Source organism: Sylvia atricapilla, chromosome 3, assembly GCF_009819655.1.
Source record: "Sylvia atricapilla isolate bSylAtr1 chromosome 3, bSylAtr1.pri, whole genome shotgun sequence".
NCBI lineage: Eukaryota > Metazoa > Chordata > Aves > Passeriformes > Sylviidae > Sylvia > Sylvia atricapilla.
The window spans coordinates 45,284,691-45,307,977 of record NC_089142.1 but is presented as its reverse complement, the minus strand read 5'-3'; the positions used below and the strand labels follow the sequence as shown (position 1 = coordinate 45,307,977).

At 35.6% G+C, this 23,287-nt stretch overlaps 1 protein-coding gene across 3 annotated transcripts in view; it reads right to left on the bottom strand.

The window, feature by feature from the left end:
• Positions 1-200: 200 nt before the first annotated feature.
• The window catches only part of FIG4 (FIG4 phosphoinositide 5-phosphatase), a 52,194-nt gene continuing 29,107 nt past the window's right edge, over positions 201-23,287 (bottom strand). Inside the window, exons 16-23 of one of the 3 annotated variants that reach the window (XM_066315253.1) lie at positions 20,569-20,707; positions 17,795-17,853; positions 17,031-17,178; positions 16,129-16,212; positions 13,196-13,391; positions 10,652-10,734; positions 7,578-7,667; positions 201-2,066 (exon numbers count right to left, since the gene is read on the bottom strand). In XM_066315253.1, coding sequence (XP_066171350.1) covers positions 1,889-2,066; positions 7,578-7,667; positions 10,652-10,734; positions 13,196-13,391; positions 16,129-16,212; positions 17,031-17,178; positions 17,795-17,853; positions 20,569-20,707 — 977 coding nt within the window. In that variant the 3' untranslated portion in view covers positions 201-1,888. Of the gene's footprint in view, positions 2,067-4,299; positions 4,370-7,577; positions 7,668-10,651; positions 10,735-13,195; positions 13,392-16,128; positions 16,213-17,030; positions 17,179-17,794; positions 17,854-20,568; positions 20,708-23,287 lie in introns of those variants that run through there. The other 2 variants (XM_066315254.1, XM_066315255.1) reach the window with 2 other exon arrangements.

The window sequence follows — 23,287 nt, the reverse complement described above, 5'->3', positions numbered from 1 at the left end:
AACAACATCATTGGTTGCTGAAAAGGGAGTATCATCTTTTGAGTTATCTGTGGGTAAGTGGTACAATTTCAAGGGTAACTTTTATGAATTACCAGTATCTATCCACAACAAAAGTAAGGTCTGTGATAGTCTAGAAAACATTCCTTGCAATAGTTTAAGGAAAGTGTGTGTTTGTCTCATTAAGACACGAACTCCAGCTCTACATTTTTTCAAAGCAAGCATTTATTGCTTCTATGTATTTTCATATTGAGCAAAAAAATTCAGTATAGGTTTCTTTTTCCAGAGGATAAAAACATTGACAGTTGCAATGAAGTGTTAGCTGAAGTGACAATTCATTCTTGCATCTCCTAAATTACAACCATGTGGCTCAAAAGAACTAACAAAAGAGAATGGACACCCAACTCCTTCGGTAGCTCAAGGTACCATGTTCTCTTTGACTACAAGCAAGTCCTTCCCTGAGACACACAAACTTGTATCACAAGAAAACTTCTTTCCCTTTACCCACTGCATCTTTTCTTATATTGAATTACTGACAGAGGTGCAACTTACTGCATAAAATATTCAAAGATATGCAAACATGTTTGGAGCAAGCAGCCACAAATCTACAGTAGCTGCCTGAAAAGCAATTTACTGTGAACACAAACATGTTCTCTACATCTGTTACATGCAGTTGGCTACATCCCTAAAACAGTTATTCTGCTATTCCAGGAAATTCTGAAACGTGGTCTGTACAAGCTTGTAGAACAAAATGTTTTGTCAAGAATGCTGCTGATACTGTCAGTATTCTTCAAAGGAAAGGGCTACAAAGTGTTGGGAATTTTAGCTCGCAATTGCAAAGTAGGCTCCCTCCTCCCTTTTTTCTTTTTTTAATTTGAAAAATGTTTTACTCACATGCCCACAAGAACCTATTTAGACATCTGCTGCCTCTTTTACCTCTTACCCACTACAGTTCAGTCTTGCCAAACCCAACCACTGTTTCCTCTTGTGTGATCACCCCAGCTGATCCAGTCACTTACCAACACCATTTTCCCTGGAGGCTCTAGGCTTGAACCCGAAGGCATCTCACAGGAGCGTAAACACAGGGATGGGAAGAGTATACTTCAAAAGGATAATGCCTGTCATACAGAAGAATGACAGGAGACTTTGGCACTCTCTAGGTGTCCAAACCCAGTAATGTGAAGAGCATTCCCTTATTTGCAGATGCAGTCATTATGGGGTTCTCCTCAGCCTCCTGCTAGAAACCTGTGATAATTAGTCACAAGCCATCTTCACCCTGCAGCATGTGGAACAGATCTCATAGCTACCAGCACCAGAGAGATCAGTTTTGACACAGATTAGGGTTACAAAGTTTATTAGTGTTGATGCTAATTTTGATTTTGACGTAAGCCACATTATTTTTCACTTTTGCTTAAGAAAGCAGAAAATGCAAGCAGTCACTCTAGCACTCATTGTAAAATAAGATTGTTTTGTCATGGAAGAAAGAGGAGGAAGAAAAACTATTCTCTCTTGTTTCTTGTGTACAAATCACTTCTGTTTTATTAGCAAACATAGCAATGTAAGAAATTACTATTAAAAAAACTAAAGATGCCATATTTTCTTTGCCACAAATCTTTACACACTCTCTAGTGACTCTGGGTGCCCCAATTATTCACTTAGTCTCTTAAGATACACTTTCAGCTAAAAAGATATTAAATAACCTTTTAAATCAGATATTAAACCACCTTTCACCCTAAAACACAATACCATAAATGGGTAACAGTAAAGAATAATAAATAGAAAAGTTAGTAATAAATTCATTTCGGCAAAAGAAGAAAACTAGATTTCCTTTCTAAAATTATTTTTGTGACTTATCAGTACTGTAGATTTGGCAGGAGAATCCAGCTTGGATTTACATGTATCTGTTTCGAATGTATTCTCTGTACATGAGGAAGTCATCTCTTCCCAAGGGCTGCATGTTTCCTCTTCCAGCCTGAATGTGTGCATGGAAAATCTCTATTGATTTCCTATCAGCTCTTGGAGGCTGGACTTCGTAAATATTGTCTTGAGAAAAGGACGAGATGGGTATTCTGGAAAACACCAAACATGCAGAGTATTTGAAGCTTTAGGTAAAAAATTTTCCACAGACAGAGAGAGAGGAGTATTTATTTTCCTTGAAATATACAGGAGAGTCAATGAAAGGGCAAGTTCCCAGTAGATAATTCATTTACCTAGATTTTTATCACTACTGCAGACCTGATAAGACCCAGCTTTCCAAGTAGGGTAATTAGGTAAGTTGTCATTAATCCCATTACAGAATGCCTTCTCACTTCCCTTTGCCCTGCCCTCATTTCTTCATCCTTCCTCTGCTATGATCTGCTACGATGAGTACATACCTCAGCTAAAGTAGATCTGTGCCATGCATTATAGCAGATAAAAGACTTCATTGAGCTATCCACTTAGTAGCAATTATAACAAGTGATTATACTCTGAGCCAACACACAGAAAGGATTAATTAGGTAAGAAATTTCCATCTTATTATCAGGAAACAGAGAATTTATTATAAGCAACAGCACTCAAATATTTTATGAAAATATTTTTAAAATCTTTATTCAACAAATACTATATTTGAATCCTAATATACGCCTATTTTTGGGCTCAAAACTTCTCAGGTAAGAAAGCAAACTGGCAACTTACTGTCAAAGCTCACTATTTCATAAAGCAATCAGCCCAACTGCAATGAAGAGTCAGATATTAGTATCATTGCCATATTCTACAGAAGCCATGCTACCAAAGTGCTTTTCAGGAGACAAGAAGTTATTTTTATGTGTAGAATCTCCTCTTTTGAAGATAAAAAATCAAGTAAGAACCGGAACACTTAAGCAAAGGGAAAGCCCTTCTATAAATAAAATGCCCTAATAAACTCCTACTTGCATTGTGGGCACAAACTAATGCTTGACCCTGTTTCTAAATGAAGACCTCCATTAAAATTGCCAAAACCTCTTGCTCCCTCATTTTGCAGCCTTTTATTTTAGTAAAGTATATTGAATTTTGGATGTTTCATCATGTGACAGTTCATTAGTCTTAAAAAATTACTGCAGCATGTCATGTAGGATATATTAATGTGCCTAATATGCCACTACAACTGGAATATTGTATATAAAACAAAAAGGTTTCCAGATTAAAGTAATACTTTTCAATTTTATATTTCAACTTTGCATAGCCATACATTCATTTAATTACTCTTTGACTGGAATGAGAGAATTATTTATACAAGTATACTATTGAACTTGAGACAATAAAATCACAGAATTTGGCTGCATACTCTAAAACTTTCTTTTTTCCTCAATGATGTGATAGTTTCTTCTTATCATCACTTCTAGTTTATTTAAGGTGGGTGTTTTCAGAACAGGTAAAAAACATTAGTCTAGATGCTTTAAAAGTAGATTGCTTTTCAAAGCATCCATCGTTTCTGCAGTACTTATTTAACCAGTGTAAAGCATCCAAGCTGAGACACTAGCAATGGCATTTGACAGTAGCACACTGTACTAACTTATCAATATCACTTTGTAACAACAAAAGATGTCACTTACTCAAATATAACTGGTCTGTCTGGTCCACTAGCCACTGGACGATTAAGTAAAAGAGCAAAACAGAGCCATAACACTAAATTGATGCCTTCTCTGTTTATTGTTTAGTTCCTAAAGATATGACATTTCTGAAGCACTAATGACTCAAAAATCCTTTCCTTAGGTACAATGGAAGCTGGGCAGCAGAGTGCATTTCATTTTGAGCATTTAATAACTGAATCTCAATTTTCCTCCTACTTTCATCAACATGATAAAAATATATTGAAAGAACTGCATGTTCATGCATGCCAACTTTGATTAATAACCCTGTATTAAGCTGTAACTATTTGTAGAGTGCTTGTATTATCCAGACATTTAATTAAAAGTCATTTCTCTAACATATTAATGTAAAAATCCATTCTACTTTATAAGTTTAATATCTTCAATAGTCATGAAGGAGAGCATGTTATTTATGACTTGGCTATCAGGTTTCCCTAGAGACCTGTAGCTTTATGGCCTCCGAGCGAAAAGGGAGATAGGAACATAAACTTTATGTCATGAAGGACAGCACCCTTGACACACAATTTTCAATTATTTTCATCACACTTGTGAGCAGGCTTCCTGGGATTATGGTTTCATCAAGAGTATTATTGTCTCTACTGCAAAAGATACAGTTAAAGCCTTCAGTTATAATGAGGGTGTTCCATACTTCCAAGGAAAGGTGCATGGTGATGTGGATCAGCTCTCAGACACATTGCAGTCAGCAAAAAGCCACCGCATTTGTTTCAACACTGATTAGTTCTCCTCAAGTCTCTGAAGTATATCTAAACAGTAAACAAAATGTACTTTTTCACCTTGTTTGAACCCTAAGCAAATATCTACAAAGATGATCAGAGGGCTAGAGTACCTCTCCTATGAAGAAAGGCTGATAGAGTTGGGGCTGTTCAGCATAGAGATGAGGAAGCTCCAGGGGAGGCCTTATAGTAGTACCTTCCAGCACCTAAAGGGGACTGCAAGAGGGCTGCAGAGGGACTTTTTTAAAGGGCATGATTTTTAAAGCCATCCCCTTGTGATGGGACAAGGGGTGATGGCTTTAAACTGAAAGAAGACAGGTTTAATTTAGGCAGTAGGAGGAAATCCTTCACTGTGAGGGCAACAAGGCACTGGAATGGATCACCCAGAGAAGGTGTGTTTGCCCTGTTCCTGGCAGTGTTCAAGGCCAGGCTGGACGGGGCTTTGAGCAACCTCGTCTAGTGGAAAGTGTCCCTGCCCATGGTAGGGGGTTGGAACTGGATGGTCTTTAAGAGTTCTTCGAACCCAAAGGATTCTATGACCTGACCTGAAGCACAAGCACTGAAGACAGCTTGGACCTTGATGTATGGACCAGCCACACTCTGGTACAAGGAGGTTTAAGCACACTCTTCTTTTGTGCTACAGGGAATCAAAACACTTGATTCTCTTTCCAGGAAGGAATAAAGTTTCTTGTACTCCTAGATAAATGAATGAAGTACATTTGAAAAGGTTTTGAGAGTGTAGTTTTACAACACTATTATTTATATCATACCAGAATTAATACCAGGGAATTAGGAACAGGTGCACTGTGTCAGCCAACAGTAATTACACTACAGTGCTCAGAGTCTCTCTTCATACACATTATAGCAGACTGTGCTAAAAGTAGTCCAGCTCTGTTTAGCTCTAAGTAAAATAACAACAATTTTTCCTTCATGGAATTTCTAAGAACAAAAAGAAGAATTTCAATATCCTTCCACAGCCTTCTCTCAAGTTCAGTATTATTTCATAGCATCACTTTGGTCCCTGTTCAAGTAGCCATTTTTTATTTCTATTCTACACTTACGGTTTCTAAATTTAAACCAGAACTTTCTCTTCAGTATCTATACAATTCCTATTTGAATTAATAAATATTGCTGCAGCAATATTACAAAAATAATAAATATTTCTTCTTTGTAGTGCCTTCATGTATTTGATTAAAATGGCCAAGTGTTTAAAATGGTGAAATGTGGGGTTATTAAAAAAAGATTTTCTTGAGGAGTGTGGAAAAGACAACTAACCTAAGCCTAAATTGTATCTCCCGGCTGATATGAAACTAAAGTTTTAGACTGAGTACTTCATTTTACTATGAAAAGAACAAGAGTTTGATTGCATTTGTATCATATATGATACCACTAGCGAATTAAATTTGTCAGAATTTTTTTCCAATTTAAAAGGCATCTAACATCAAATTAATAAAAGTTAGTATAATTTTTCAATTTCTTCGAGAGCTCCCTGAGAAACAAGTGCAAATGGTGTCTCAGCTGCTGTTACTGAAACCCCCCTTCTCTCCCCCAATCTTGAGTACACTTTTGTTCATTCTATTTTATCTCTAAAAAGTTAGTATTCTCCAAGGAAATTCCTAATTCAGAGCAGCAATTCACACTCTGAAGTAAAAGAAAGCTTCCTTGTTTCAGAGTTGAACAACATGCCTTTTAAGAATGGTTACATTTATGAATTTAACTAAATGAACAATCTGTCATCATCCAAACAGTATTTAAAGGTTTTTTAAAAGTTACAGAACAAAACAAAAAAAAATTTTAAGCTATCCAGGGATATATAGTAATAAAAAAAGAAATTACCAACTCTAAGATACCCTGTTTCCTCTCTGATCTGCACAGAGGAGCATGTTTGGTAGAACTTGCAAGGAGAGATGATCTACATGACTTTGAGAGGAGGAGTGACAGGAAGCAAAGATTTGTGTGCCCTATGACTTTTACACTTCTACTATTCAGAAACACATTAGAAATTGGGAAAAGAGAAAAATTAACATCTGACTATCCCAAAACCACCAGAATTCTGTGTAGAAAGTCTCTTTAATGTGTTCACTTTACTGCAGCTCAGCATTGGGAAAAAAAAATTACATTTAAGGGGTAAAAAAGGAATGATTATCTCCTAGACTGTCTTACATGCTGGAAGATTTTGAAAATAAAAAAATTGCCTTCGTTAATAGAAAAAATGTTCTTCTTCTTCTTCCAAAATATTTTCTTAATAAACATGTTCATTTAAAACATTCAGGCTTACTCCCTCGTTGAAAAAGTTTTACAGTTTGCCAATCTAATTTACTAGTTTAATACACATTAGGCATGTTTTATTATAAAACTACAGGCTCATTTACCTACAAACATGGTATCATCACTTTAGATATAGCTAACACCATGTGACTAAACACTGCTTTTAGACAGTACTGTCTCATACACAGCATTACATCTGTTTCATATCATTCTTTCTCAGAATGAGAACTGAGACTCACTCAGTGTCTCCCCCTACTTAGGTGTAAATGCTGTGTTCAAGGTTTCCTCACTTCACCAGCACAGAGGGGTGGACAAGAGGAAGTGCAGAAAACAAAATTGAGGCTTCTCTAAATCAGTGGATTGCAGAAAAGCTCTTGCAGTTCTAGGAAATGGTCATGCTGTTGGATAAAGGATCATGTACCCCAGTGACAGAAGTAAATAAAATTCTGCCTTGCCTTGGTGAAACTTTAAGCTGCCTACAGTACAGGAAGATGTCAACTGGGAAGGTAGTACTTGATCATCTAAATTGTAAGACCTGGTTCAATATAAAAGTATGACCCTTTTTCTTCCAGTACACTAGTACTAAGAAGATTGAAATGCAACTTTGAATGTTTTTAGTGAAGAATATGCAAGAAGAAATTGCCCTCTAAACTCAATAGATTCAGTACTTCCTGTTAATAAAGGATTGCTAAGACCTTTGAATACACACCCCTTGATACTACAAAAACAAAGAAACAAACAAAAACAAAACAAAATTCCCCAAAATAACACAAACAAAAACTAAACCCCCAAAATACCCAAACCCTCAAAAAAACAGCTCTTCATGCTATGCATTGAATCCCCTTATGCAGTAGAGAAAATGGAAGTATGACTCTCAAGTAATTCAACATCAAATTTACCAGATCACTTTTCATATCTAATGAAAAAACAAAAACAAGGCTAAAGGGGAAAAAAGAAAAAGAATACTTACAAATTTATGACCTTATCCAAAGTGTGTTTTGAGTAAAACTGCTGGCTGCCCTTGTCTTGTTTATGCTGACTCTGTCCCAGCTGAACAAACCTGTGAAAAGCAGTAGATCAAAGAATAAACCAAAGAAATAAAAGAACTATCCCCCAAAAATCACCAAACAAAAAAAATGTCATTTCTTAGTGTAATTTTCGAGTCATGCTAAGTATGTCACTGATCATGAGATGTACTTCTTCGGTGAACAAGAGATTTTAAAAAATTTATAGAGAGGTGCATGCATGAACTCAGAACCTCCCTTAAGAAAAGATTTGCTTATCAATTGGTGTCACCTAGTATATCATGGGAATAAACAGGCCTCTCCTAAGAAACAGGCAGCCTGATACAGTCAACTTCCTATGCCTTTCTCAAAGCAATCAGAGGGGAATAGCCTATGGAAAAATCAGCAAAAGAGACAAAGTCTCCAGAGTTTCAGATTTAAGTCAGTCCTATGCTGAATTCAATCAATTCAGTTTGTTCATCTGAATCACAGTTACTCCAGATCATTAATTACAAGCACAACCTTTTGGGATAATTTCTCCATCTCCAAATATTTGCTGGAAGATACTGCCACTGGAAAATACTCTGATGGCTTATTTTTCTTGGCAATGAAGTGGAACAAAATCTTCTGAAAAGTAGTTTTTCACTAATCTCAGTCACTTAGAAAAGAAGGAAAAGTCAGACAGTTTCAAATGTAAATATATGTAGCTATCTTGCACTCAGTGTGTTCACTCTCCAACACATCTGTGCCAGTGAAGAGACAAGTGAATGTCAGTTGTGATTTACTAGTTTAATTTGCTCAGGCAGAGGGTTTCTCTTAACAGTGAGCTTCCATTTAGCTTAAGAAATCTTATTGGTCTACTTCAGGAATATTTACTACATTTTAACAAGCAACTATTACCAATGCAAAAACAATTGCATGAAAGAGTATACAGAAGTGAAATGAACAACATGTTCCTAAACAACTTATTGCAGCTTTTTTTTCTGCTCCATTCAGAGTCCAAAAGTAGAAACAAAAGTCTTTGAGACAAGCAACATCATGCTGACCATTAAAGGAACAAATACTTTACTAAATAAGAAAATTTTAAGTGGAAATGAAGATAATGAAGATCTTCTAGTGCAGGAGCCTGCTATTGAAACCAATTTAAGAATCCAAAGGCAAACCAATTAATTGCCTCAAATTATTCAATATTTTCTAAACTACAAGACCTGAATGCGCACAAGCCAGTTCTCCAATGTCAGGAAGATACCGTGCTTGGTTGAGCTGCAGTGTACATCCTCAAATTATTTGAGAGACTTTCTGTTCCTTCCAAATTCAACCAACCTGTGTTTCCATGCTTTCTGTTTTAAAGAGTATTATCTCAGCCATCAGTGAAAACAGGCTGAATAGATCTAAATCACTTCTAGATTTTAAGTCTATTAAGTCTATGTTAAGTCTATTTAATTAAGTCTATTTTGCTTTTGCAAATACACTTAATATAGATTAGTTGATGTAAAGCAACTTAACCTGAAGTACTTTGAATCTGCAAGACCCTAATCCTAATAATGTAATGTATCATGTCCAGCCATGTCATGTAGAGTCAGGATCTTACATCCCCATTTCCCTTATTCCAGTAACAGAAAAAGGTTTGATGTGAGAACTGTAATCATACTGTGAAACAAATTGCTGCTATTCTCAAGTGATGTACATTTTGGAAAGTATAGATTTTACTGACATCCTTTATTGCATAAATCAGCACACCAGACCAGAAATAGAACTATGTCTTGTTAGTTAAAAGAGATAAAGAATTTGTAATTTTTTCTATTTTAAAACCTGCATTGCTCGAAGGAAATGAAATAAATGCAATTCTTAAGAAGGATATAAATAGGGGCTTCAAAACCTCCAAGGGGTTTACAGTTTTACATTAACAATAGATTGAACATTAGGCCAGCCTGAAGAAATTGTAAAATTGGAAGTAGCTGCAATTCTGGATGTTAACACCGAGTTTTTCATTTGCACGGAGAGACTCTCAGTAGATACCAGCTCACACTCGGCCATTTTCAGAACCACAGTAACTACCTGCTGTATCAAAGGATAGCTGTCAAATTTGCATCCATCTTCTAGGGTTAAAATAAAAATAGATGGAGGTAAAAATTTCAGATATAGTGATAAATATCCTCTTTAACCCTATTCAAGTGTAGTATCTTCAAATGACTCAGCTTGTAGGAAATAGGTAGAAATAGGAATTTTAAAGAACAGAAGAGTGCAGGAGAAATAGCTACAGGCAAAGAAAGAAAAAAATAATTTTAAATAAAAAGAAAAAATGCTTTGAGTGGATTAATGAAGTAAGTCAGGATGAAACCACATATCACCAAATAGACATCAAAGTGAATTAAAACTTCCCTTAAAAATGGAAAATGTTTAAAATATAACAAAGTAGCTACTGCTATTACACATTAGAAAATAAAAACAAATGCACATAAGGCCATTTCAATGCATGTCTCACAAGTATTCACTTCAATTTACACGCAGTGCTTTCCTGAGATGAGCTGTAGATTTTTTAGACCCCTATATGACATCACATTAAACAAAAAGACAACTTCTATTCTTTTATGTGCACTTTTACAGGATAAGTTATTTCATTATGACTGTCTTAAATTGGAGTAATTCAACACTTCAAAATGCAAACCCCACAGTTTACAAAGCTTGCAGTCATTGGAACCATTTCTGTGGAATTTACTTATCAATGGAATATGGAAATCCTATGAATTTACTTATGAATTTCTAGGACTATATTAAGTGACAGTTAAGTGAAATATTAATTTCTTTTGAAGCGTCTTTCATTTGACTTAAGCTCCAAATTCTGCTTTCAGAGACATCTGGAGAACTTCCACTGAAACCAGAATTGACACAGACAGCTGAAAACAGTTTGATTTTGAAAGATATAGCATATATAGGCAATTTTCTCATTTAAATAATTAATCAAAGGCAGCACTTTCCCAAACTGCACTTAACTAGCTCAAATTATCCTTTACCTATTACCACTGGAAATTTAACTCACCTTGCATATATTGCAAGATCACCTTCTGAAGGGATATCTGAAAGATTGACTCCATACACATCTTTTGTTGATTGCACTACGTTCTGGGACATAAGAAAGATTAAGATTAAGAATAAGATTAGGAACACTGTAACAACATCGAAAGCAAGTTTGCTCTTAAGAAAGAACTTCCTTACACACCAAAATATCATTTCAGAAGTTCAGACAAAAACAAATAGGTTTTTCATATCTACTGCAATCTTAGCTTACACATTTTTTTTAAGAAAATAATTTAAAAAATATATTAATCAACATATTTATTCAACAAGTAAAGAATTCTTAAAAGATATCATCAGCTAAAACAACATATTAGGAGAATAAATTATATTAATAGAACATAATGGTGTAGTTAATAAACTCAGTTCTGTGTTGAAACTTTATATAGAATAAATCGTATTCGTTCAGAACGTTCTCCCACATTTGGTTTCACATTTCCTGCTGCCAATTTTGCAATAATTACAAACCTCAGGTTGAACAAAATTATTTTTATTTTATACATTATGCAATCATGTCAGTCAACTATAACAAGGAATCAATGAACATGCAATAGTTCACTGTGTCTAGTGACTCAGTGCTAAACTGAGGGGGTTTTCTGACAAGACACATATGACTGTGAGTCAAATAGAAAGGCACTTTTCTCTTAGTTCAAAACAACTCAAAGTCAAACAACTTCAGAAAGATGAGTCTGGACCAGAAGTATAAATGCATTTTTTAACTTCTCCGAGATGTGAACAGAAAGGAATTAGCTTTTTGAGTTCCCCAGATAATAAGGAATGGAATGAATTAACAATGTAAATTATGACTAAAATCCAATGCATGTAATGGTGCTAATAAATTGGAATATAATTCTTCACATCATTACCAAAAAGTCAGAATAGCTCACCCAATTTTTAAACCATTGAAATTCAATATTTCAAATCATACTTTGTGTTTATATACACCTTTCATTCAAGTATCTTAAAAATCTAAAAAAGATATCCTAGGTCTGAGTGCTGAAGTGTGTTCAAAACAGAGGGAAACACTGATGTGAGATGAAATATGCAACAGTAGGAGTCAATAATAAAATTTCAACTTGGAGTTTTGCTAAAAAAATCTAGAAACAATCTGATTTGCTGGAGAACAGGTACTCTATTATTATAAACTCAATAATGGCTCAGGAATACTGGCTTAGGAATAAGACACTATTGCACTACTGAAGGCTGACAATCTATTACCTGAAAACACACAACCCTAGGCTAAAGACTGAATAGAATCAAAATTTGAATTGAGGGTAAAAAAAAAAAAAAAATGCAGTGTAATTGTCTGTTGCCTGTCAGGCACTACATTTCATGCTAAGGTCATAAATACTCAATTTTCTTCAGAAGCAATAACATGCACAATTCTATAACTATTTAAATTAGCTGTGACTAAAAAAAAAAACAACCCCGCCAGACAACATAAGTATTTTCCTCATATTTCTATAGTATACATTAGCATAACCTTTTGTAAAGGCACTTTCAATGGTATCCAAAATGGATATTTACAAGAAGGAATTTGAAGGACTATTACATGAACCAATAAAATAGATACTTCCCTAATTCTTTATACAACTTAGTATTTTCATTAAATTAGCACCCAAGGGATTCCAACAAAATCAGAGGTATAAAGCAAAAAAAAGATTAATAGCCCACAACTGAAAAAAAGATTAATAGCCCACAACTGAAAATATACATTCTCTCCACCTAACTGGGCAAATGCAATTTATTTCACTGTTTTATTCACTGCCATTATCTGCAACCTTAGTAGCAGTAATAGCATCTGACCTGTGCACATTATCACGCACATTTTAGTTAATTTTTTAAAATGCCAGACCACATAATTATGGAACAGCAGTTTAAAAGTGTTCACATAAATCAGGTTGAAATTTAGACAGAATGAACACTAATTTATAGTTAATTGACCTAAGCAAGTGGCATCGTCCAAAACAAATTGCTTTGTAATTCTAAGAGGTGGTTCTCAGGATCTCAGGTTCATACTACATGTCTTTCTGGGGGTTTGCTCCAGATTAATTCCCATGGACTTAATGTTGATTAAGTAGGTAGATCAAGTACATTCCTGGAGAAAAGGAATCTTACTTGCATACTCCAAGGCCACTTAATGATGTGTGCCAGAGGATGGTAACAGGCAATAATCAGAGGTGCACTATTGCTCTGAATTAGCACACTAATACAAGTGCATTTTACATTATGGAATGACCAAATATCTTTCAAATGTCATAGGTTTCTGAGAGTAGTTTTCTTTTCATTTAATGCTATTTCCCTTTGTGTTTCACTGTTACATGACAAGAAGAACAGAAAAGGTTAACGAGCAGTGGTGCTGCAGTTATGCTAATATCTGCAGAAAAAAATACACTGGAGACCTCTGTCAGTACATTTCTCAGTGCTTCACTTCTGACTGTTCTATAATGGTTTTGTTTTAAGACAATTTGACTTTCAAGCCTTCTTGCCTAACACAGTAATTTCTTACCTCTGTGATTTTTGTATTGTCTCCTGCATCAGTCACTTTTACTGGAGTTGAACGTTGAGAAACAGCACCTTCATCTTCTTTATCTGTCCCAGAATCATCTTCAGAACTACTTGACACTGCTTCCTCGCTTGGGGGAGGAGGAGCACTAGCAGCTGTTTTGCGCTGCAGCACAGCTTCTTCTCTATTATTTTTATTCCTATTAGAAAAGGCAGTGTGTATTTATGAAATCAGCAGGATAATAGCAATGAATATTTAAAATTCCTAATCTTGGTTACAATCTTTCCAGGGAAATAAGTTTTAACCTCTGGGGCAACTCTTTGCTCATCTTTTTAAATCCCCGATTGATTTCTCTTCGTCAATCTCTTATTAGTCCAGAGCATTTAAAGAAAGCCCAAAGGATTCTGTCAGCCTTTCTCTACCAATTCTCTGATTTGTTACTTAAATTCCTCCCCACAACTGAATAAATAAAAAGGAATAAAAATTAATTGAGACATAACATCTTTGGTTTTGATCTTGGAAAAAGTTTCACTTTCTGATTAATAACAATAGCGACTCCAATAGCTTCCTTACTCTTGATTCCAAATTTTAATTGTATTGTCACTTTTTTCCCTTTATTTTCCATACTTCTCCCCTCTATTTATCTCTTTAATCAGCAGCATTTCTTGATGCAGTATATATTTCTCGCTCAAGAAATTCTAGTCAATATAAAGAGGTGCCATATTTATAAGAAGCCTTCAAGATACAGCATCTCTATGTGAGCAGGCTAACACAGAATTTAACTGTAGCTCTCTGAAAGGTACACATTATTTCACCCATCAGAAATCATATCACACTTATGAGCTCTGCATCCTCTCCTACTGGCCACAGAAGAGTATTTAGTTGCAATTTCCTCTCAGATGCTGTCATAATCTTTCAGGGAAGGCAGTTAATGAATAGACATTAGCTAATGAATAGACAGTTTATAGACAAATCCCTGAAAATAGGGAAGGAACATCTCTTCCTTGCTGTAGTGACTGTCCCACGTATCACTGACAGTCAGTGTGTGACTTGTCCAAAAGGAAGACAGCAGCATGCTAGAGACTGTGAAGAGCACACAGACTGATGCAAATGCTATTTGGAGATGCAGGTCTAGTTGCTCTCATCAGCATCACTTGAGCCTTAGTGGAGCACACTGTGACTGTTACAGATGCTGCCTCTGGAAGTGAAACTCACACAGCAGTTTATCCCTGTACTGAATTAGCTACACTTTATATGCTCAAGGAATACATATAAACAAGTAGAAGAGTCCTTGGAAAGGTTCTAATCTAAGAGCATGCTCCCCCCCCAAGGCCACGATTGTATCAGAAGAAATCTTGGAGCTGGCACAAATGCCTTGGGGAAAATAACACCATGGGTGACTTTGATTTCTGACTCAGCAGAACCTAACATTTCCTTGGACTGAAATTTACAGGAAGTTATGAAGACATAAGCATTCTTTTTAGGGAAAATAAAGGGATTTTCCCCTACTTTTCTAGATGAGGTGAAGATCACAAGAAAAGCAGGCCTTTCTGAAAGCTGAGGAATGGAGCAAGTAGCCAAACACTGCTAAGAGTGTTATCCTCACTCCACTCCCAACACGTACTCAGCCATGAGTACAAGCATCCTTGGGACCTGAACACCTACAGACAAAAAGAGATCACCAAATTTCCTTCAGAAATGTCTTAGATCAAAAGATGATGATAAACGAGCAAGGTGGTACCACCTTTTGCAAGGCTAAACAGGGGTGAGGTGCAAGAGTGAAGCCATGTTTTACCCTACAACACAGTCAGTGAAGGGAAAGCCCTATAAATGATATACAGGGAGTCCTGGAATGTGGCTTTGATGGAGCTGATTGTCTGTCCCACATCAATCCCTAAAAATCATGGTGAAGAGCTTGAATAACAGTGCCTGAGAAAATTATATAATGGTCAACTACTTAATGGAGTACCTGGAGACAAATTAGCCCAAAATCTGACATTATACCATAGTGGAAGAATAAAGCTTATCCTCAAAATACTCATAAACTCAATTTCTTAGCAGAGATAAACTGTGTAACAGTTGAGCGGTCTTCCTGTTTATTCCCAGGGAATCAGTAGCATGAAATGAGGTTCTACTGGAGATAAGCATAGTCTGCTCTCAACATTTATTGACAATGAGACCCTCAAGATCAGAGCACATGAGAGAGACAAATGTTGTAGTGTTTAACAGAACAGCAAGTTTTCAGAGGAACTTATAATGTTTTCACAGCATGGTAACTACTGACAAAAGGTTTCCTTAATATGAGCTACCAAACACAGAAGGAATTCGGGAAAATTCTGCACAGCCCTTGTGGGACACAGCAGTGGAATAAAGAGAATAACAAAGCAGGTCCAGGATGCAAAAGCAGCTAAATGAAGCATTTTTTGTCCTAGCAACTGTTGTTGGAGTCTTTTATATAATTTTATCCATAAATATTTTAATAACGTATTTTATCAAAGACTATGCTGAAATTGGCATTTATTGCTGTTTCAGAATATGCACAAGTTATGAAAATTTTATCATTTTTTAAAAAATAACAAGAAAATATGCACTGCTGTCAACGCCAGTAGAGAATAGAGCTGCCACTAGGATGAAGAGATGATCAAATTTTAATAATTTTTGTATATTAGTAAAATTTTCTCATGAATTTCACTTTGAGGAATGAGAGAAAACAGAAAATATTAAACAAGTTGAATTAAGAATTCCTAGTCTCAAATAAAAATCTCAAATTAGACGTGATTTTCAAAGTGTACAATTCTGCAGTATAACGCCAATGAATTTTTTATTTCCCATGTAACGTAGAATATGTTTCACAGGCACACACGTAAGAGTTGATACATTTACATTACAACGTCATTACTATTAAGCCACAACAAAATTTCTGATTTCAGACTTACCCTAACACAGATTTTCCAGTTTCATCAGGTTTACGAACAGTAAATGGACTTGGATCAATTCCCACATTCTTAGGCATAAAATCTCTGCCAAAATAGAAAAGAAAAAGGGTTCATAAACAAAGTGCAACAAATAAAATTTTAAAATTTTCTGGAAGAACCACTTGTAACATCTACCTGTGAATGAAAAAAAAAAAAAGTTATCATAAAGAGATATTATGTTCTAACTTTATCATTTCAGGTTGATGTATATACAACCAAGGTTTTTAAAAAGCTTTCAGTTGCATTATTTAGTTCCATAAAACAGCTGCAAGTACCACCACTCTCCAAAGATGCTAAAGCACTGTGCTCCATTCCTGTGCTGAAGAAGCCCAGTAACTCAGGGGTTTGTATATTGTTTTCAAAATGCTGCCAACACACAAATTGGGTCAAACAGCTACATGAAACATAATCTGCCTGGAAGCCTTTAGCCAAACCATGATTCAGATTATGCTCAGAATATTCAGCTGACTGCTGCCAACAAAAAAATTCCCAAAAATATCTGACCAGCTGTGAGAACCAGATGAACTGAAGAAAACAACTGCAAAACGAGAGCAGAACAACAAGAAAACAATTGTTTTCAAAGTAGCCTCTGTGATCTGAGTCAACAGAGAAAAGTTCATCTCTCAGCCATCAAGTGCCCAGACACCAGGTACTCCATAACAAAAAATAATTGGAAATCTAATTGCTATTTTAACTGACTTTTTTTTTAGAGTAACATTTCCATGTAGCTTGGTGATTTAGTTTCAAGAACTTTGCTAAATTTGAAACCATACCTATTTAACCAAATACATCAAATGCATATTTAATTCACACCAAATTAACTTCCAGTCAAGGATTTAAAGCCACAGAATATCCCAATGTACCGTGTAGAATTGGTCATGGCCAAGCAGAAGGTCTCATCAAAACTGCTCAACTCGTATGGCCTAAAAAACTCATTGTGGATATCAATTTCCTCTTCGTATTTGTGGAATTTCTTCACTGTCAACTTGCGTCTGTTTTCAGCACATGTCACTGAGGGGAAAAACATTTTTTACTAGCAATTACTGACTCTTGCAAAAAATCTAATCAAACAATGGCTAGGAGAGCAGGCAATTTTTTTCCTACAGTCAAATCCCATCTGAGACAAGGAAATATGACATGAAGAAGATGCATTGCACGTCTTTAATAAATATGCATTATCAACCACTGTAATTTGCTTTCACTTCGTGGTGACAATTCCTAATAAAACATGCTCCACAATACCACAGAGAAATAACACACACTAGCTACATTGACAGAAAACAAGAAAGAGAGAAATAAGACATACTAGCTATAATTAGGAATAGATTCACCAGCACAGACTATAAATATATGCTAACAGACAAGAAAAAAAAGAAAAAAACAATTAAGTGTGCCCTGGCTCATAAACACATGAAGGTCAAGTTTTAGCCACTTAGGTAGTTCTTGCAACCTGCAACTGAAAGATCATATCTCCTTGGAGGGGGGGAGGGGGCAGAGAAGTATTTAGAAACCATTATGGAAACACATTTTTTTCCAGATTTGGCATCTAAACCAGTTAAAAAGCATTGGTGACTAAAATTTCTTTTTCAAAATACTCTGCAAGGCAAGGAGCAAATATAGATCCTACCTTCATCAAAAGGAAGAGGTAAATGCTTTAGCACACCTGTGGTCCACCAGTAAGTATAGCTGTACAGGAAAAACAGAAACACAATTGATATAGGAGACTAGATCTTGTATCCAGCCTATCCAGTTTGAATATAACATTCACCCATCCATACAGTGTCACTTCAGCAAACACTGCTGAATTGGATGGAGGATTTCAAAAAGGCCCTGTCCAACTACTTTGCTCTTAAATCAAGAAATTTAAACACATGAAATGCAGTACAGGTATGGACAGAAGAGTGGTATCATTTCATTTAAAAATACGTTTCAGATGCCTACCTCTACAGCACTGAAAATTAAAGTCTTAGTACATATCAAAAGTATTTATGCATTTCTTTTGTTTTGGTTGTTGGAGGGTGGGAGGAGTGGGGGGGAAGGCATCCCCTCCCACATGTTCAGATCCCAAAATATAGGATAAATTTTGAAGAGGTGAAGGTCAATGATAACAGGAATGGATGATTGTCAAAGCAGCTGACTTCTACACGAAGAAATACATTTTGATATAACAGCTGTTATAAGTCTGAGTGCCGTTGGCACATCTAACAGCAAAATTCAAACCCTGCTGGAAGCTTATTCAGGATTTCTGTAAAACAGCAAATAAAGTCAAGCAACATCCATAAAACAAAGCATGTTTTATCTTTCATTCATGTTTACACATTTTTATTGTCTCTTCTCAAATATACTTTAATTTCTTCTCTGATTTATTCAGATAGCTTCTTCTATTTCATTACATGGAATAAAACACAATTGTCTTCATTGATTTTTATTTCAAATACGTGTGTATTCACAAAACTGTGAGGGCTGTAATCAGAGTATTAATATGGTTATCTCCTACTCCTGTCAATGCAGCCATCTGCAGCAGACACAATGCTGCAGCATTCCCATGGCCAGGAATAGGCTTGTTAGTGGGATTTAGGAGATGATACAGGACAGGCAGGAAAACACACTTCAGTTCCAAGAACTGTGTATATCCTAGACAGTAAGGAATGACTTATACCTGATGGTCCTGCCTCTCCTCAAAGTCCCATGCTAGTAAGCTATTTTCTCCAGTGCCTTCAGAAATTATGCAGACACACCCAGTTTTGTTGCCTGCATAAATGATAAGTAACATGGCAACACAAAGCCTCCTTTTCCATATTCACTGTCCTTTCACGTGAATCATAAATTATATAGAAGTAAGATATGAACCTTATTAAATATTTTCCTCCTGATGAGGAGACAATTACAATATGTGAAAAGCACAGATAGCCAAAGGAAGTTTGAGTGACAGGAAACATCATCTTCCTTCTCCTATATCCTTGATTTCATTATGAGTGTCATTACTTTTTTGCTGCTGTGGCCAAGGAACCCAAAAGAGGCATTATATAGACAGGCAGGAAAAAGTTACACAAAGAATGTGTCCAAATGTTTGGTAGAAACAAAAAATTACTTAGAGGAGTACTTTTCACATATTTATTTCACCTAGTTGTTACAGAAAGGTGTCATTCACATGATGAAACATCTTGATTGTATATTTTAACTGCTCAGAAGAAATTCTGGTTAGAATGAAAGGTAAAAATAATTAACAAGTAAATGAAGAGTACCAAGATTTCTTTTTAATATTCCACCTCATTTGAGAACAGTATGTGTGACAAATAAGACATGGTTGTTTTAACAGAGTAACAGATGAAAGGGAGACTAGAACATTTGCATATTTGCAATATATCAGCCGAATTAATTTTAGACATACAATAATGTTCTGAATGAGCAGTCAAGAAAATTATTATTGCATGTTTAATGTATGCCTGCAATAGCACTTGATTGCATGGCTCATATAAGCTACGTTTAAGAGAAGCCTCAGGAGACAATACAAGAGGACTAAAATTCAGAAAGAGCCATATCATGTGCCAGCTGCTGCGACAGGTTAACAGAATAAGCAGACAACAGGGACTGATCACACTGGTTAAACACTTGCAGTTTTACCCAGACAAAAAATCTAAATGCAGATATTCAGATCTGCCATTTGTACTAAAGAGCTTTATGGCTCACAGAATGAATAAAGATAAAACCTGCCAAAATCCCAAGAGATTATTTAGTTGACAAGTTGACTACTGTCCTTTTTGTTGAAATGGAATTTTTAAAAATGTACAGTATTCATAGTCTTCAAAAGAATAATTTCCCTCTGTGAAGGAATCATATTACTTAAAATTTTTATACTTTATTACTTCTGTTTATTACCATGCAACTACAGTGGGATGCAATTGAAGAAAAATAGTATTCAAAACAGGCCAGACATGCTGAAAGGAAGGCAGAAAATCATGGGTTTCTTGGTCTGAACAGCTGCAGACTAAGTGCAGTACATAGAAAACTAAATATTATCCTTATCACATAATCTCAAATTCAACCACTAATAAATCTGACAATGAAGAATGCACCTATATATTACTTAATGAAACTGTATTAAATGTACTTCAGTAAAATAGTGAAGCATTTTACACTGAAGGATGGAATTTCATATAAAATTAACCTTCTTTTTAAGTACAACAGGAAAAAACATACTAAAGCAAATCCTTTGAAACACTCATGTTCAGCATTTTTTGATAGTCTCTTGAAGATGCTTTTTTAAACTTTTGTATAAACATAAAAAACAGTAAGCAAGTTTTTGACAGGCTGACCTAATTATTTGATTAGCAACGTGTGTTTTTTAGAATTTATTAGAGCAATAACCAAACCAAACAAAAAATCAAAACAGCAAAATACCTTTGCCTCGTCTGTGACAGACTGAGGGTGTTCTTGTGATGCAAATAAAAATCAGTGGGAAGTTCCCAGAGATGAGGCTTTCCTTCTGCAGGCTTGAACACTCCCAGAAAGAGATTGATAGAATCTTGCCTGTCCGCATCTGTTAGACAAGAGGCACGCTTTACACCAGGAGCACTGCACAGCTGAAGCCCATTCAGACACTGCTGCTCTTTGCTCCTCAGAGACAGTGCCTGTATCCTGTGACTGCTGCAGGGCTCTCTGGGCCTCATGCAGCACCATGGAACTTCATTTACAGCAGACCTGCTACGCTGGAGGCACGTGGAGCTGGTACCAACGCTGCCTCTCCCCTTGGCTTCTCCCTCGGGAGCCAGGCTCGGCACAAATCAGACCTCACACTGCCACTCTGTCTGCCATGTGTGTGCATGAAGCACATGCATGCATTAAGGCATGTTTCAGGAAAACTGTCATACCTTAGTGAATTCACTGCAGCCTAAATAACTGAAAAATGATTTAATGAAATTAAACAATATCCATACAACACAAGTTTCCAATAAAACATACAAATGAGGAGTTCTTTGGGATTTTCTTGCCAATACATAGTAAAATTAAATTTCACAAACACCTTTTAGTAATTTGGTCTTGTTTCCTATTGGTTTAAATCATCAGTTTAGCTTGTCACACTTGAAGCTCCACCAAATTATTACTTGATACCTGTCTTACTTTTTCTCATCTGTACAACTTAATTAGTAGTAATTATCTTAAGAGCGTTGAGGTCAACACAAGAAAATATTTTCTTATGAGAGTAGATTATTTTTAGATTCATGTATTTTGAATGACAGACAAGAAGTACATGTGTGGCTAAAAGATTTATCTAAGAGGCAGTGATAGCAGGCCTCTTTTAACCCTGCTCTGAATCTTACCTACTGTATGACTCCAAGTGAATCACTAAAATTTTCTAAATCTGTTTAATTCAGGTGAATTAATTAATAAAATACACAAGCATTTAAAAAAGTTTCTCAGATCAGAAACACAAAGAAATGCTGGTTCATGAACTAGCTAGTACTCAGATCATAATTGCATTTTAAAGGATATATCATGGATAGCAACGACAATACATGCAGTACAGCAAATCAGCATCTTGTTCTAAAACTGTTTCCTTTTTCTCTGCTTTCTTAGGAAACAAGGAACAAAGTGATCTCTCTCAATGTGCCACTTTAACAAACCAGCTGTTGCCATCTGAACAGGCAGTGTTGGACAGTGAACCTTTAAATTTCATTGAAACAAGTCTTTTAACACTCAATACAAAAATGTGACAAAGTAAATATGACACTGAATGCTACATTTTAACAATGTCATCTTCAAACACAAGGAATGCATACAGCACCAAAAAATGCACGCCTCAAATGGGATAAAATACCAAAATCCTAAGTAAATTGGGGGAAGTATGCAGCACCTTTAAGAAAATTTCAGTCAAAGATAGTATTGACTTCAGTAAATACTAATGTTTGTTTGTGCACTTTCCTACAAGTTCATTGAGATGACAAGATGGACTTTATTTATTTCTAAATTTTTTCTTCTTTTTGTAACATGTTTTTTAGAACAAAATCTTTTATTACTAGAAGGCGTGAATATCATGACTGTCCTTGCAAGCAGACCACAACCCCAAATGGGGACATAGAACTTTGCTTAACCATTTCAGTGGCTGACATAAAAATGGACAGCTCAGATATTTGTTCCATCCCCTATGTCACAGTATAGGTGACACTGCCAGTGTGCTACCTTTGGCTTGTAAGAATTGATGAAGCTAGACTTTATTGCCATGCAAACAATAACAGACCACATCACTGAAATAAATAAGTTCTCCACTTCCCATTTAGTTTGGACAAATATGATACACAAATGATGTAATTTACATTCAGAAAAGTTAACCTGAATGATGTGTTCTCAACATTGTTATATGCACAAAAGCAATAATTTCAGTCAAAGAAATCAGAGATCACTGAAGTATTTCTAGCCATTGCACAACTCACTGTTTTAAAGTTCCCAGTTTCTAACTAATTGCAGTCTATTGGAACAAAGGAAAAAAGGTACTTCCACTCTTGGCTACACAACTTTTGTGCAAAAGAGTAATAGAGGACTGACACAATATTTATAACACAGTAGCACTCAGTGTTTGCCCTTCTGACATATCTTAGACTGTCCTTTGATCATTCCTTTAGATCTTTTGCAAGACTTCTTAACACACCACACTTTTTTGTTATTTTGCATAAGATAAGGCTCAGCATTTTACAAAGACGTTTTCTGTTAGCAGTGTTGCCCAGACGAAAGTAGAACATCCAGTGCTCAACTAATAAGTGATATGAGCTAGTGAAGGAGTAAGTTAATATTTTACACCTTATTTAACTGAAAAATTTGCTTATTTACTTGGGTTTTAAATTCAATTTTGTCTTTTCTACCATAGATTTAATGGTTTGTAGCTCCTATTTACACAAAACAATTACACACATTACAGCTTGCTTTGTTTTGTGCTCTCAGAAACATCACAAGAAATACTCCACGTGAAGCCTTCTACTCATGTTTAGATTTACCATTTTCCTTATATTTGCTGAAGACACTCTGTCCACCATTTTACAACTCTGTAAAACCTACCTGCTTCTATATTGATCTACAAATGTCACTGCAGATGCAGTTCTACATGTATGCATTTTTTAAATAGAGG